Source organism: Salvelinus namaycush, chromosome 11 (assembly GCF_016432855.1).
Source record: "Salvelinus namaycush isolate Seneca chromosome 11, SaNama_1.0, whole genome shotgun sequence".
NCBI classification, from domain to species: Eukaryota; Metazoa; Chordata; class Actinopteri; order Salmoniformes; family Salmonidae; genus Salvelinus; species Salvelinus namaycush.
In genome coordinates this window covers 9491400-9508190 of record NC_052317.1, presented here as the reverse complement: position 1 = coordinate 9508190, position 16791 = coordinate 9491400, and the positions used below count along the sequence as shown (strand labels likewise).

The 16791-nt window shown below is 43.5% G+C and overlaps 2 protein-coding genes across 2 annotated transcripts; one reads left to right on the top strand and one right to left on the bottom strand.

Annotated features, from left to right (window-relative positions):
• Positions 1 to 343: 343 nt before the first annotated feature.
• LOC120055492 (zinc finger protein Gfi-1-like) lies at positions 344 to 2642 on the top strand. The gene is made up of 6 exons (XM_039003356.1): positions 344 to 455; positions 712 to 909; positions 1156 to 1550; positions 1691 to 1828; positions 1948 to 2113; positions 2387 to 2642. The coding sequence occupies exons 1-6, from the start codon at positions 344 to 346 to the stop codon at positions 2554 to 2556; spliced, it is 1179 nt and encodes a 392-aa protein (XP_038859284.1). The 3' UTR covers positions 2557 to 2642.
• A 677-nt stretch (positions 2643 to 3319) lies between these two features.
• rpap2 (RNA polymerase II associated protein 2) lies at positions 3320 to 15515 on the bottom strand. Its single transcript, XM_039003733.1, has 12 exons — positions 15461 to 15515; positions 15147 to 15195; positions 9448 to 9562; positions 9099 to 9197; positions 8930 to 8995; positions 8729 to 8817; positions 8573 to 8608; positions 7193 to 8300; positions 6335 to 6420; positions 6023 to 6103; positions 5158 to 5226; positions 3320 to 4001 (listed from the first exon to the last, which is right to left on the bottom strand). Exons 1-12 carry the CDS (start codon positions 15513 to 15515, stop codon positions 3818 to 3820), a joined length of 2037 nt encoding a protein of 678 aa, XP_038859661.1. The 3' UTR covers positions 3320 to 3817.
• Between the last annotated feature and the right edge of the window lie 1276 nt (positions 15516 to 16791).

Genomic DNA, 16791 nt, shown 5'->3' with positions numbered 1-16791 from the left:
ACGATTTTAACTCGCCAACCACGGTAAAAAATATACCATATAGAATCATGTCATCTGAACCAACGCAAATGTCACCTGCCATTAAAGGAAACAACTATATGTTCTCTAAATTATATTTTAGAAAATATAATAAGTTGTGGTTTACAATCACAAACGGAGACCGTGGGGGGCAGTGGTCCCTTTGGCCACCTGCCTCACATGCTCACAAAACCTTGTAAACGCGCAGGTGCCTTTTCAACCAATGGTGTTCAAATCTTTCCGGAGATAAAATAGGCGGTGTGGACGGAGAGGATTTCATCACAAGTGACCAGGGACCTTGAGTGTCACACAGCGAATAGTAACCATGCCGAGGTCATTTTTGGTGAAGAGTAAACGGGCACATAGCTACCACCAACCCCGATACCTGGATGATGAGTACATAAGACTGGATACTAATGTATCCCTTATATGCGCAGGTGCGTCCATTTATGATGCTGCAGTGCTTTGAATAAGTGTCATGCGTAATTGTTATCCATTAGCCTTTACGCACACAAGGAATAATTAGCCTACGTTTGTTTTAAAAACCTACCTGTAATGATACGATTCTCATTTCGCTAAATTCGCGTGGAATGTATTATGTTTCACTTTAGAATTCACAAATACAATATAAATCTGAGACGGATATTATGAGCTTGAACTAAGTGCTAATCTTTGCTTTCTCTGAGACTGTAGAGCGCAAACCGCAGGTTGAAGGGAGCTGTGACGCGCAGGATGCTCATAAGCATGGCAAGCGTTCCCCCGAGTCCTATCTAGTGCGCACGGCTGACCTGTTCTCCACCTCCCCGCTGAGCTGCGAAGGCAACGTGTGCGACCGCTTCCCGGACTATGACTACTACTGGATGCGCCCTCCATCTCCATCTGCATCACAAGGTCTGTGTTTACAGTTTGTTGTGATGTCTATCTTTGCTCTGTCCTTGATCACCATTACGCATATGCGCAATGCATCTCCAGACATGGTTATTTGAGAATGTCCCCCAGCTTTTAATATTTATCACTTTTCATCCTGTCCCATGGGGTTTTACCTGCATATAAAAGGGTGTATTATTGAGTCCTTATTGGCTATTTTCGTAAACAGTATATGGAAACGTGACGACTCATAGTCCAAATGTTTTCCAGATTTGGAACAATGTTTCACTCCGTCAGTAGACAACGCTCACCCTTTCGCCATTCCATTCCGCCCTTATGCATGGACTACCTACTCTGGTTCCAAGCTCAGGCACCTTGTGCAGCGAACATACCAACACAATCTCTCCACAACTCTGGAGCCTGACACACAGATGGGTATCGATGGATCCGAGGATGGTGCCTCCAACTCCCCCATTTACGCACAGCGGGGCCCGCACACAGGATTTCACCGGGATTTAGGGTCTACGGTGTTCCCTACCTATAAAATGTGGGACGCCGACCAATTATACTCGGACCTCAAGGTCTCTAAAATCAAGTCTGAATCCGATCTCATCTGTTCCCGTATAGAACCAAGCAGATCGTACAAATGCATTAAGTGTTGCAAGGTAAGCCTATCCATACTCCTCCACCATAACGCATACTAAGGTAAATTGTTCGATTTGAATGAGATGGTTTCCACTAATAAAAACATTCGGCGTCAATCTGGTAGGCTATTAACTATGATTGCTTTCATCTTCTCCAAAAGGTCTTCTCGACACCGCACGGGTTGGAAGTTCACGTCCGTCGGTCGCACAGCGGAGCACGACCCTTCACCTGTGGAATGTGTTGGAAAACATTTGGGCACGCAGTGAGCTTGGAACAACATAAAGCCGTTCACTCACAGGTAATTAGGGCTCAAATGCCTCCGTATTTGTAAAAAAAAACAACGAAATCCTAAATTGTAGATGGCAACAAGTCACACTCTCATATACTTGACTTTCTCACATCTTACCTGATTCTCAGGAGAGGAGCTTCGACTGCAAAATCTGTTGCAAAAGCTTCAAGCGATCGTCCACGCTGTCCACGCACCTCCTCATCCACTCGGACACGCGCCCCTACCCCTGTCAGTACTGCGGTAAGAGATTCCATCAGAAGTCGGACATGAAGAAACACACCTTCATCCATACAGGTGAGAGATTACGCTCCCACCACAAAAAAATACGATCATTATTTTAAAAAATGATATAGACCGTTTTGTATTAGCCTATTATTCAAAAGTGTCAACCAAACAAAAAGTTAACATATTAAGTTTCTAAGTCAGACAATTTCGAGAATAACAGCACATCAATATTGAGAGCTCAAATGGACACGTATAATTACGCACGAAAACAGTCACAACACTTCAATATGGAGAACTCAAATGGACACTTTCATAATGCAACTTGTTTGTTTACATTATCAGGTGAGAAACCGCACAAGTGCCAGGTATGCGGGAAGGCCTTCAGTCAGAGCTCCAACCTCATCACGCACAGCCGCAAGCACACGGGCTATAAACCGTTCTGCTGCGACCTCTGCGTCAAGGGATTCCAACGGAAAGTGGATCTGAGGAGGCACAAGGATACACAACATTGATTTAAATGATAAACTGAACAGCAAAAATTGTGTGGAGGATACTAGTATTGTTAATAGGCCAAATTGTCTTTAACATTTTACACAACATAAAATACACGATTTAGAAGTGTTGGTTGTGATGCCCAACTAGGCCTATTTATAGTTGTGCTTAATAATTTTTCTTGTTTTCTTCCCTAGCAGAAAAAAACGATTAAATGCAATACTACTCAGCAATTTAATACCTAGTAGGCTATTTGTGAAAATGTCATATTAATCAATGCCCATTCTATTCCAGCTTAAATTATAACACTGTCACACTATCACTTTTAGTGTGTAACAAAATCCAATATACAATTTTAATGGCCCCTTATCTTTTGTAAAACATAAAAGGGCTTAAGTTCAAAAGTGCAGTAATCTAAACCAAACATGCTAAAATATGTATATTCTTAATGAATAGTAGGCCTGTCAGTGAGTTGAATGAAGGTGGTGCAGTGGAATTGTCAAAACCTTCTGTATCAACACATTCTTGAAATAAACAAGGGGAAAAAATGAATAAACTCACACCAACAAAATTAACATATTTAACTCAAGGCCTACAAGCAAAATGCTTCAGAACTACTAGGATATGTCTGTATGATCCTAAAATGTTTGAATCAAATAAAATGATTCACGTTCATTTCCCATTCGTGCGAGCTACCTGGTCCAAAGCAAATATTATCAGACACTTTGTTAACACACTTGGAACAGATGAAATTACATAAACTTCATGTTAAGGAAGTTGGGAGAAACAGCATCACTTTTATTGCACCATCCTCTTACAGTTAGGCAATATAGTCCACAACACATGACGTTTTTAGACAGTGTAAAACCTGAGTGTGATTTGATTTGGTTGTATAGAGGCACAGGGTTAAACATCAGAGGCTTGTCACTTTAAAGATTTGATTTAAACATTTACAGCATCAATAGATTCACTGTATCCACAGATTCACTCAACTATGCACAAGTGTAAGAATTTACGTTTGAAAACAAGCCTATTCAGTGATACGGTATGCCTACACGGTCTTCATTTCAGAGAACTACAACCACATCGAGCACTGTACATTGCCCGGGAGAAGACAAAAGTCATTATTTGACTCTTAATTCTCAATAATAGAACACAATCAATCAAATAGAAATCAACAAAACCGAAAAAGCAACAAAAACAAGTAAAAAGGATAACCGGACTGACGTCTCCCCGCAGTTCTTATAAAAGGGGAAAATGTTGTCCAGAAGAAGAATACTTTCATTGATTTGTCTGCCGTTTCTCTGTGTGCTCGTGTGGACAGAGCTCTGCGGTTCTGAGTAGCTGGACCAGGCTCTGCAGGTCCTGGTCCAGCAGTGGGAGCTCCTGCATCAGAGTAGAGAGGTAATCGACTGAGGCCGGCCTCTCCAGGGCCTCCCGCACCACCGGGGACACCTCTGATAACCTGCAAAACAAACGCAACATGGTCAGGAAAAAAAAATCGAGAAGTACAAGACTTCTAGATGGCAGTAGGGATAACGTGACCATTTTCAGAAATCTCATCAACAGCGAAATGCACATGTTTTTAAAGATTTCAGGGCACCACTGACCAGGATTTGGGAGCGACTGGAAATCCACCGCATTGCCTTGTGAACAGGTATAATGCTTTACGATGAGCTTATCACGCAACGTAAGACGTGTTCATAAGAGTCTCTCTCGTAGGCGTCTTATTACGGCCGCGTCTTAATGCTCAGGGCTAAGTAACAGACATTGTGAGTCAGTCGAAACCAAACTGCGCCTGAGAGCAGCGCCACTTTCAAATCGTTGTGAGAGCCGTCAGTTTCGTCAGCGTCTTACTCGATAGGGCGTGTTGCTTTACTAGTCAGCGACTACAGGACTGGATCACACAGTGGGTCTGCTAGGGATGGGGTGGAATGTTTCCCAGGGCCTGCCTGTGTGTGTGTCGTCGTCCCTGGCTGCTGCATCACGGATCTGGGGGGGGGGGGCAATCTGGTGGATGAGGTAAGGCAGAGAGGTGTCTGTGTGTACACAAACGGGAGCAGCATGGAACTGTCCCGCACAGCGCCTGCTAGGCTCACGCCCCTGCCCGGGGAAGTGGCACACACACGCCATCTGGCACAGGGCAAACAACGCAAGGGCACACAAACACTGTAGATTAGAGATGCCATAAACCAGAGAGTGCCATGTACTGTATACCGCACTGTGTGTGTATATATCAAAGGCCACCATAAACATGCATGCGCACACACACGTAAACCTTTGCGTTGCTGCATCTATGAGGGCCTGTGTATGCGTTTTTCAGAATAATGTACACATTCTATTCATATGTTGATAAATGAAATTATACTTTTTAACAGGTTGACTTCCACATTGTTTGAGATCTATCAAAGAGGACATCCAAAAGAACACACACTTCTCTGCAGTGCACCCTGGACACACACACACAGATAAATCCCTCTAGGTAGGGTTTGTTGAGAGGGTGTTCCTCCAGGGATTTCTCTCTCTCTCCCTGGTTTCCTCTGTACTGATCCCACAGAGGCCTCTCCAGCTGTTCCTGCAACAGGACAAACACACACACACACAAGGGAAGGTGCACTTACAAATGGAGGAGCACCACCGCAATCAGGGTCCACTCTGGGCCTTTGTGGATGATGTTGGTGTTTGTAAATCTGCCATGGAAATAAAGAGACAGTACAGTAAAATAAATCATCTATAAAAAACAGCACAGGTTTTGAGAAGCTGAGAGAAATGAGTAGTGCCTTTAGGCCTGACAACACGATGATTCTCCATAAAACAAAAACAAGTCAAAATATCTGGCCTTTCCTTCAACTCGGCAGTCCAAATCACCATGAAGTCCAACCATATGTCAGAGACAAAATCATACAGACAAAACAATTATAGTTGATTGATATGACAGTTTGTTGTTGGAGCTCAGGGGGCCGTTCCAGCAGGACACAGCAGCTAGTGGTGAATTCCTGGAAACAGGCCTCTCACTAAAGGTGTGACAAGTGGTACGCTATTCAATAAAATAAAAAAACAGAGCTACAGTAAGTCAATAGCACTCTGCCAATCACCGCTTCCTGTTGACAGCACCTAAAAATCAGCCAATCAGAGCCCAGTTAGTGCCCATGACAGGAGAAGAGTTCACTTCTGGCCCATTTGGGGCACCCCAGAAAGTCCACGCAGTCCTTGAAAGCCTTGATACCACATAACTTCTCCATAAATACCAGGGCCCCTATTCACAGTGTCTCATAGTAGGAGTGCTGATCTAGGAACAGCCCCCCCCCAGTCCATGTCATCTTATTCATTATGATATAAAAGAGCAAAACTGATCCTAAATCAGCACTTCTACTTTGTTATGGTTTATGAATACAGGCCCAGGTAAAATACTGACTGTACAACGTTCCAGTCTACAACGTTCCAGACGTTGGAGAAGGTGTGTTAAAAGGTCACACTGGCGCTGACCTGAAGGTTCTGACCAGCCTGTTGAGGTCACTGGAGACGTCAGTCATGGTGAGACGCAGAGGGCCCACGATGTCTCTCAGGCTTCGGACCGCAAAGAGAAACAGACAGAACAACTTTGTTCACTTTCTTCATATGTGGAGACGCTAAGTTACATTCACCCAGCTTTAAGACTGAGTCCTCTTCAATGCTTCTGTAATATTGCTGTTTGTCAATTGTCAGCACATCGGCTGAACATATATTCAGCGCAGAAACCCAGTTCTTTGCACTTTGAAAACCGTTGCAGTGTTTTTATACAGACACACACACACACACCCTTTAGTGAGCTTCTCCACCGTAATCCGTTTCTGGATGAGGTGCTGGGAATGGGAGTCAACCAACGGGAGTGCCCCACCCTGGTTCTGGAGAGGAGGATAGGAATACAATGAGTGAGTGAGACAGACCGACACAGGGACAAAGACACAGAGAGAGAGAGCAAGAGACAGAGACACACAGGGACAAAGACACAGAGAGAGAGAGCAAGAGACAGAGACAAAGAGAGAGAAAGAGAGACAGAGACAAAGAGAGAGACACAGAGAGAGAGACAGAGACAAAGACACAGAGAGAGAGACACACAGAGATAGAGAGAGACACAGAGAGACACACAGAGAGAGACACAGAGAAGGACACAGAGAGAGACACAGAGAGAGACACAGAGAGAGACACAGAGAGAGACACAGAGAGAGACACAGAGAGAGACAGAGACACAGAGAGAGACACAGAGAGACACACAGAGAGACACACAGAGAGAGACAGAGACACAGAGAGAGACACAGAGAGAGACACAGAGAGAGACACAGAGAGAGACACAGAGAGAGAGAGAGAGAGACACAGAGAGAGAGAGAGAGAGAGAGACACAGAGAGAGAGAGAGAGAGACACAGAGAGAGAGACACAGAGAGAGAGACACAGAGAGAGAGAGAGACACAGAGAGAGAGAGAGACACAGAGAGAGAGAGAGACACAGAGAGAGAGCGAGAGACAAAGAGAGAGAGACAGAGAGAGAGAGAGAGAGAGAGAGAGACAGAGAGAGAGAGACAGAGAGACAGACAGGAGATAGTTTCATGTCACATCTCTCCAATGCTTATACAGAGTGCCCCCATCTGGACACTGGCAATACACTCCTCCCCCACTCACCTCTGAGTCTTCGTCTCTGGCATGTTGTTTCCCTGACACCCGCTGGACTTCCTTCGTCCCTTTGTAGAACTCCCTCACCCTCAACCCCATCTCCTCTGTCTCCCTGCGTAGGGTGTCGTAGTCTGGGGCCGGGGCCGAGGGCCTTCCTGGACCCCCTTGGGAGTCAGTCTCACGTTCCTCCCCACCATCCTTCACAATGTCCTCCAAGTCATCTTCATCTAGCTCCTCTTCCTTCTCCTTCTCCTTCTCCTCCTTTGTTTCTATCAGTGTTTTACTAAAGTGGTCTGGGCCATATAGGAACTTCATAGTCTCCTCAGTCATCCATTCAGTGAAGGTCCTCCTTAGGCCTTCTAGAAGGTTCAGCCGGACCGAGACAGGTTTAGTCCCGGCTTCGTGGCATTTGAGGAGCCCCCGGAGCCCCTGGGCTCCCCTTCTGCTCATGCCCACCTGGGTGATGTTGATGCCAGGCTGGGTGGGCTGTGCTGGGGCTCCCTGTGGACTGCGGTTTGGAGCTGGGTCTTGATTCTGTACACTGCAGGCTGTTAGTGCAGGAGACGTAGCTGTGGCTGGGTTTCGATCCTGTATTGTAACTTGGCTCAATAGCTCTGCGGCTTCCTCCATAGACTGGCCCTCTGGCGAGCCTCTCTCTCCCAGGAAAGATTGCTGCTCACTCTGGTGGTTCGTATCTGTGGTGTGCTGTTGGTGTCCATCTGTGCCATTGCTTGGCTTCCTTTGTGCTTTCTGTGATTCTTCTGTATTCTCCTCCTCCTTGTCTTCCGCCTCGTTTGTTTGTATTTGCTTGGGCACCGTTGTGTCCTTCCCTCCCGACCTTCTCTCCTTGTCCTCCCCCTCTCCAGGTTCCCTACCCTGCCCTTCGGCGGTGCGCTTGGGCAGATCGCCCCAGTGCACCCTGGGTCCCCGTCGCTGGGAGACCACGCTTGAGACAAAGTCGTGTTCTGCATCGCTGTCGTCGCTGTGGCCGGCTGTAGGGGAGCGCCTGGGGTCCTCTGGGGCCTCGGGGGACACGAAGTCCAAGGGAAGGGGGTTCTCCACATCGTCCTCTCTGAGACGCCTCTCAGCCAGCCTCACCTCCTCTCCGGTGCTACCGCTAAACAGAGGGGGAGGGAATCCGGGGGAAGTCAGTCAGTCAAGCAAATCACTCAATCGATATATCCATGGTTCCGTAGTTTAAAAAAAATGTGATGTTCACAGTCTGCGAATTATTGCATTTTTATGCCGTAAACGATTGAGGAATGGATTTGATAAATGGATCGATACCTATCCATCCATCCAAACCTTCTAAATCAGTTGAATGACAGCTCCACATCGTATCAATTCATCCAGACTGAATGACATTGTGGGAAAAAGTTATGTACATACCCATCTCCTTTCTTCATTAATTTCACATCTGGGGGGCTGCAAATGACAAGAGGAGTTAACGTTTAGGTCAAATTTGGACCTAAAAAAAATGGCTGCCTACCTCAGCACTGATATATATATATATATATATGCTGAAGTAAAACAGTGCAGGCTTACCTCTCGTGCTGCCTCAGCCACAGAGGGCTCTTTGATATCTGCAGCTCAAAGGACTTGGAGGCTTTGTAGCAGAAGTTACTGCAGAAGCTCTGGGTCAGAGGGGGAAAGGGCCGCGTTTCGGTCTTACGTCAGTCACGTTCTTTCGCGGTGCTGGGCACAACACAGCAAAGTATCTGACTCCGTGTCTGACTGAGCACTTACCTTGCGTTCCGTGATGTCATAGACTTTATTGGTTTTGGTGGAAATTTTGAACTGTTGAGTGGAGACCTAGTAAGAAAAAAAATACCTGAATACGTTAGTTCTGACCAATCATGAACTGGAAGACAGGTAATAAAAAGGTAAAGCCCTTTAGAAATACACAAAACCTTACCTTGCCCAGTTTGTTTGAACAGACAGGATAACCGCACAGCTTCACAATGGACCTCTCCTCAACTGTGTCTTTGTAATTGGCAGCAGTGATCAACCTTGCCTGCAAATCAAGGACATTGAAAGAAACATCATGAACACATGGCAGATGCCCCCACAACACCTCAAAATAACAATGCCGCGCTCCTCCATCAACTGATATCTATGGACAGTGACTGTGAATCTTTCCACGAGGTCACAGATCCTCTTCTAATTCACAAGACTGGAACCGCTCCAACTCTTGAGTGCTTCATTCATTCGCAGTCACCGTCTTACCCACAGATCACCCTGCAGTATTGACCATAGGTACTCACACAGTCAACCAGGAAGTCGTCTGCTACGCTGTCCTCCAAGAGACGCTCCACCACCTGCAGAGCCCTCTTCTCCAGATCCAGCTTCTCTCTCAGGGTCTCCCTCACTGCCTCTCTCCTGGGGTTAGGGAGACAGGGGTTCTACGCGGTCAGCGCCACAGTCAGAGAGACGCATGACCATATCAGGGACAAAGACTGGTCACAAATGGGAGTCCAGCAACATTGGCAACAGCATTCAACCCCAAAAAATGTGAAGACAACAGCAACCTTCATATGTTTGGGATCCACTGATGTCATATTAGCCTGAAATCCAGACCCGTTTTGTGTTAACATGCCACTCCTTGTACTCCGTGTCATATTGACAAATTGTTTGGCATGACAAGGCGTGGTTGTTCAGTGTCTTCAGAAAGTACTCACACGCTTTTCCCACATTTTGTTGTGTTACAGCCTAAACGTAAAATAAATACAACTGAGATTGTGTCCTGGCCTACACACAAGGCCCCATAATGTCAAAGTGGAATTATGTTTTTAGAATTGTTTACAAATTGATTACAAATGAAAAGCTGAAAATGTCTTGAGTCAATAAGTATTCCACCCCTTTGTTATGGCAAGCTTAAATAAGTTCAGGAGTAATAAATTATATGGACTAACTGTACAATAAGTGTTTTACATGATTTTTGAATGACTACCTCAGCTCAGTACCCCACACATACAGGTTATTGTAAGGTCCCTCAGTAGAGCAGTGGATTTCAAACACAGATTCAACCACAAAGCCCAGGGAGGTTTTCCAATGCATCCACGAAAAAGGCACCTACTGGTTGATGGTTAAAAATAAAATAAACAGACGTTGAATATCCCTTTGAACATGGTGAAGTTATTCATTACACTTTGGATGGTGTATCAATACACCCAGTCACTACAAAGATACAGGCGTCCTCCCTAACTCGGTTGACGGAGAGGAAGGAAACCTCTCAGGGATTTCACCATGAGGCCAATGATGACTTTAAAACAGTTAGAGTTTAATGGCTGTGAGAGGAGAAAACTGAGGATGGATCAACAACATTGTAGTTACTCCACAATACTAACCTAATTGACAGAGTGAAAAGGAAGCCTGTACAGAATACAAATATTCCAAAACATGCATCCTGTTTGCAACAAGGCACTGAAGTAATACTCCAAAAAATGTGACAAAGCAATTCACTTTTTGTCCTGAATACAAAGTGTTATTGGATTTTCCCCAAACATACAACACATTACGGAGTACCACTTCATATTTTCAAGCACAGTGGTGGCTGCATCATGTTATGGGTATGATCATTCTTAAATGGAAGAAGTTTGGAACCACCAAGACTCTTCCTAGAGCTGGCAGCCCGGCCAAACTGAGCAATCAGGGAGAAGGGTCTTGGTCAGGGAGGTGACCAAGAACCCGATGGTCACTCTGACAGAGCTCCAGAGTTCCTCTGTGGAGATGGTTGTCCTTCTGGAAGGTTCCTCCATCTCTGCAGCACTCCGCCAATCAGACCTTTATGGTAAAGTAGCCAGACAGAAGCCACTCCTTAGTAAAAGGCACATGACAGCCCACTTGGAGTTTGCCAAAAGGCAACTGAAGGACTCTCAGACCATGTGAAACAAGATTCACTGGTCTGATGAAACCAAGATTGAACTCTTTGGCCTGAAAGCCAAGCGTCACATCTGGAGGAAACCTGGCACCATCCCTATGGTGAAGAATGTTGGTGGCAGCATCATGCTGTGGGGATGTTTTTCAGTGGCAGGGACTGGGAGACTAGTCAGGATCGAGAGAAAGATGAACGGAGCAATGTACAGAGAGATCCTTGATGAAAACCTGATCCAGAGCGCTCAGGACCTCAGACTGGGACGAAGGTTCACCTTCCAACAGGACAACGACCCTAAGCACACAGCCAAGACAACACAGAAGTGACTTCGGGACACGTCTCTGAAAGTCCTTGAGTGGCCCAGCCAGAGCCCGGACTTGAACCCAATCGAACATCTCTGGAGAGACCTAAAAATAGCTGTGCAGTGACAGACCTTGAGAGGATCTGCAGAGAAGAATGGGAGAAACTCTCCAAATACAGCTGTGCCAAGCTTGTAGCATCATACCCAAGAAGACTTGAGGCTGTAATCGCTGCCAAACGTGCCTCAACAAAGTACTGAGTAAAGGGTCTGAAAATGTATGTATGTAAATGTGATATTTCAGATGTGCAAACATTTCTAAAAACCTGTTTTTGCTTCATCATTATGGGGTATTGTGTGTAGATTGATGAGAAAAACCCCCAATTTAATACATTTTAGAATAAGCCTGTAACGTAACAAAATGTGAAAAAAGTCAAGGGGTCTGAATACTTTGAATGCACTGTAAATAACGAAAAGAAAAACATACAATAATCCCATGCTCACCCCTGATTGGAGGACCTCAACATTTTTACACGTGTATATATATATCAATTCCACCCGTCAGACAGCCACAGGTCAACCCATCTTCCCCAGTAAATCATTCTACCATTTCCTTCTGCAATACATTCCTCCATTATACCATGGTGTCTCATTAGGGACTTGAACCTCCCCATCTGCAACATGTCTGCCGAAATTGCCCCAAAAATAAACATTTTACCCAAGAGCACAATGATATTTCTTGTTGACTGACTGTGGTTGTTCAAATCCCCCAGCAATTCAGTTTGCAGGTCCAACCACACCCTGATATTATGGCATAACAACCATTCCTGGACCTGACTCCAAAAACAAGACAGCGATGGACAGTACCAAAAGAGATACTCTATTGATTCTGGTTCCACAAGGCAGACTCTGCACCGGTCTGACTGTTGAACACCCCATATACTGAGCATTATTTTTGTAATGAAAATGTTATATAACAGCTTAAATTGAAAAGAGTGAATTGATTTATCAGTTGTTGCTTTGTATATCAGTTCATAAACCCGATGCCATGGTATTGGGACAAATATCTTGCATTTTATGTGGCATAGTTGTTAACCCTCTAGACCGTAAGTGAAACTGATTCATTTTACGATTTATACGAGTCATTTTACGCCATTTATATAAAAAAAAATATTGGTGGCAGACAAACTAATTCATTCCTTTTTTAAGTAATTGCCTTTTCCATTTTTGTGGCAGCGATGAGTTGGTTATAATTTTGTATTGAGCATATATGTTTTAGAATAACTATCTTCAAAGTAATGACTCGGGACGTCGGGTTTGATTTGAAAGCTTCTTTTAGTAATAATACTTGTGCACGTTACATTTACAAACTTTAGATTCTACAGAACAATGAATAATGAGTTTCTAGCGAAAAGGTCAAGATAATCACTTGTCAATTGCACTTAACCTTTCATTGCTACCCATCCCGGATCCGGGAGCATCCTCATCATTAAAAAGCTGACTAGCATAGCCTAGCCTAACGCAACAGGGATATCATATAATATAATTTTCATGAAATCACAAGTCCAATACAGCAAATGAAAGATAAACATCTTGTGAATCCAGCCATCATTTCCGATTTTTAAAATGTTTTACAGCGAAAACACAATATGTATTTCTATTAGCTAACCACAATAGCAAAAGACTCAACCGCATATTTTCACAATTTTTTTACCGCATAGGTAGCTATCACAAAACCGACCAAATAGAGATATAATTAGTCATTAACCAAGAAACAACTTCATCAGATGACAGTCTTATAACATGTTATACAATAAATCTATGTTTTGTTCGAAAAATATGCATATTTCAGGTATAAATCATAGTTTTACATTGCAGCTACCATCAAAAATATCACCAAAGCAGCCAGCCAATAATTACAGAGAGCAACGTGAAATACCTAAATACTCATGATAAAACATTTATGAAAAATACATGGTGTACAGCAAATGAAAGATAAACATCTTGTGAATCCAGCCAATATTTCCGATTTTTTAAGTGTTTTACAGCGAAAACACAATATAGCATTATATTAGCTTACCACAATAGCCAAACACACAACCGCATTCATTCACCGCAAAGGTAGCGATCGCAAAAAAACAGCAAAAATATATAAAATTAATCACTAACCTTGACCAACTTCATCAGATGACAGTCCTATAACATCAGGTTATACAATACACTTATGTTTTGTTCGAAAATGTGCATATTTTGAGCTGCAAACCGTGGTTATACATTGTGAATATGTAGCATCGATTCACCAGAATCTCCGGAGCTATTTTGGACAGTCACCTAATCTAATCAAAGAACTCATCATAAACTTTACTAAAAAATACATGTTGGACAGCAAATGAAAGATACACTAGTTCTTAAGTAGCGCGTTCTCTCTCTACTTCCTGCCGCAAGGCATTCTGGAACTTGCAGTGAAAAGCGTAATTCAATACAACAAAATATGTATGTAGTTCTCTCAATCTCCAACACACAAATTCTAATACAATTACAAATATCTTTACATAGAGCTCGATGAATTAACTTAAACAGTAACTCTGTAACCCATTAAAGTTACAACAATATGTCCATACACCTGAATTAATTGGTTGCATGACATAATTCTACCCTCGTTGTTTACAATGTCATTCATAAACATGATACCTTTCTTATACATTCTCTCCAAGACAATTGGTTTATCCTCTATCAGTACATTGGAGTTTAGCAATATTATTTGCTGTAATACAGATGCTGCCTCTTCTGGGAGGATAAAATTGGAATTGTAACCAACTCTGTATAGCTTCAATTCAAAATAAGGACAAACGGCCCCCTGAGTGTCGCAGCGGTCTAAGACGGGCAGGGCACCTGCAAGCTGACTTCGGTCACCAGCTGGACGGTGTTTCCTCCAACACATTGGTGCGGCTGGCTTCTGGGTTAAGCGATTAGTGTGTCAAGAAGCAGTGCGGCTTGGCGGGGTCGTGTTGCGGAGGACGCATGGTTCTCGACCTTCGCCTCTCACGAGTCCATAGGGGAGTTGCAGCGATGGGACAAGACTGTACCAACTACCAATTGGATATCACGAAAATTGGGGAGAAAAATGGGTAAAAAGTACAAAAATTAAAAAAAATTATCAATAAGGAGAAACGCAATAGTGCTAAGCACAGGCAAAATCCTCAAGGAAAACCTGGTTCAGTCTGCTTTCTAGCAGACACTGGGAAACAAATTCACCTTCCAGCAGGACATTAACCTAAAACACAAGGCCAAATATACACTGGAATGCTTACCAAGATGACATTGAATGTCCTTCAGTGGCCTAGTTACAGTTGACATAAATCTGCTTGAAAATGGCTGTTTAGCGATTATCAACAACTAACATGACAGAGCTTGAACAATTTTTTAAAGAATAATGTGCACATATCTTACAATCCAGGTGTGCAAAGCTCTTAGAGACTTACCCAGAAAGACTCACAGCTGTAATCGTTGCCAAAGGTGATTCTAACGTGTATTGACTCAGGGGTGTGAGTACTTATGTACAGTTATTTCTGTATTTAATTTTCAAACAATTGACAAAATGTCAAAAAACATGTTTTGACTTTGTCATTATGCAGTATTGTGTGTAGATGATTGAGAAGAAAAAAATATTTAATCAATTTTGAATTTAGGCTGTAACACAACAAAATGTGGAATAAGTCAACGGGTATGAATAATTTCTAAAGGCACTGTAACTAGCATAAGAGACTGGTACCCAGGCTAACGTTAAATACCTTCTTGCTTCCTCTGCTGCGGCCTGTGCTTCTTTGACACTCTTCCCATCTGTCAAATAAGTGAAATTAGGTGTCGGTGCTCATATAAGGAAGATAGCTGTATACTGTAATTTACCCATAAAAGTAACGTTAGCCAGTTAACGTTATGCTATGGTTGCATTTGCAGCTTGCTAGCTAAATTAGCTAGAGCTACGTAAACACAACCGTAACGTTAGTTGAAAGAACGATAGCTTCGTTTCCATCACTTTTTGAGGACCCAACAATATCTAAACACAATGTTAATACCGGTCGGATGATATCTTATAAAAACAAACCCCTTTTGCCTGGTTTTGAAGAGCGAGCGACTCTTTTTCGTGGCTCGTTCTCCATGCTGGTAAAATGTTTTGTCATAGATAGAACAATGAGACAGACATTTCTCTGGATGTATAAATGTGAAGCATCCGGTTGGCGTTTCTACTAACTACCAAATATGGTAGTGAGAGGAAGTCCACTGGCGGGCAAGTGGGAGAAGATGGAACGAGATGGATTTTGGCCGACATTCTGCAAATCTTCTCATTAACTAAACATTTGATCTCAATACAGTTTCCTGTTCCCGAAACTAAAATCTGTTATGAACAGAACGGACTAAGTTTTGTAGACTTCACCCTTTGCAAAAGTTTTTAAAAATTAAATCGCGCTGTTAGGAGTGCAAAGGCGAAGTGAGTTATTGCACACGCGCACTTCACAGAGTAGGCGTTCCCTAACGGAAATATGCAGATGTAACTAGAACGCACCAATAGGATATCGCTAGCGCGTGCTTGGCTCTGCCCACTTCCTTGCTTGTTCTGCCTATTATGACTAATTTGTTCCCATTGGAAACGACAAGCTGTCGTCTTTCTTGGTTTAGTTATAAAAATATTTGGTTTTGTGCAAATTCTGACTTGTGACATTAAATCGACGGCAAGCATCAGAGTCAAGGGCAAAAACACATGCGATTTATTCAATCTCCGATAATTGAAATGTAAGTAACAATTCCCCTAATTAATTAAATCGATTAATACTTTACCATGGAAATAAGCCTGTAGATCCTTTGTAGATTATTACAATAATTGAGGGATTTTACCATTCCTTCCTTGTTAATTTAGGATCTAAGACACTGCATCTCAGTGCAAGAGGCATTTTCCCCACTCACAGGAGTGTTTAGCGATGTTGTCCAGAGATGTGTAAGTCATTACTCTTGAGTCCCCCCTCTGGCAAATTAGTTCCACTAGAGCGTTGTGTAAAATGACTTGTCTCACGCACCAGACTTCCTCCCCAGGTACGGATTCTCGGTATTGCCTATGTGCTGTGTGCAATAGCTTGGGGACGAGGTTAGTAAAGGACAAACCAACCTAACCCCCGTTCCATCGCTCTTTTTTCCCTCTCTCTCTTTCCCTATCCATCTGTCATAGCAAGCCATCCAGAATGACAACTATACGATTGAGGATTATGACGTTTTCCAGATGGCTGGACGTACCTGTATAGAAAGGGGAGATAATGTTCAGGTTCTGAGTAGTAAAGCTGAAGAACATACGCACATCCAGGTACTTTCCGCAGGTGCTGGAGTTGGAGGCAAACTCATGGAAAACAGAACGGAAAACGCCGCACACTGCTGCATCATGCTCCC

Bases quoted from the DNA above. Each gene is read 5' to 3' on its own strand.
- rpap2 (XM_039003733.1), bottom strand. From the start codon at position 15,515: ATGGAGAACGAGCCACGAAAAAGAGTCGCTCGCTCTTCAAAACCAGGC. The intron at 8,609-8,728 runs GTAAGCCTGCAC...TGTCATTTGCAG, and splicing joins TGGCTGAGGCAGCACGAGAG to CCCCCCAGATGTGAAATTAA. The intron at 4,002-5,157 runs GTAAGTGCACCT...TTTGTTTTGCAG, and splicing joins GCGGTGGTGCTCCTCCATTT to GTTATCAGAGGTGTCCCCGG.
- LOC120055492 (XM_039003356.1), top strand. From the start codon at position 344: ATGCCGAGGTCATTTTTGGTGAAGAGTAAACGGGCACATAGCTACCAC. The intron at 456-711 runs GTGCGTCCATTT...CTGAGACTGTAG, and splicing joins TGTATCCCTTATATGCGCAG to AGCGCAAACCGCAGGTTGAA. The intron at 1,829-1,947 runs GTAATTAGGGCT...CCTGATTCTCAG, and splicing joins ATAAAGCCGTTCACTCACAG to GAGAGGAGCTTCGACTGCAA.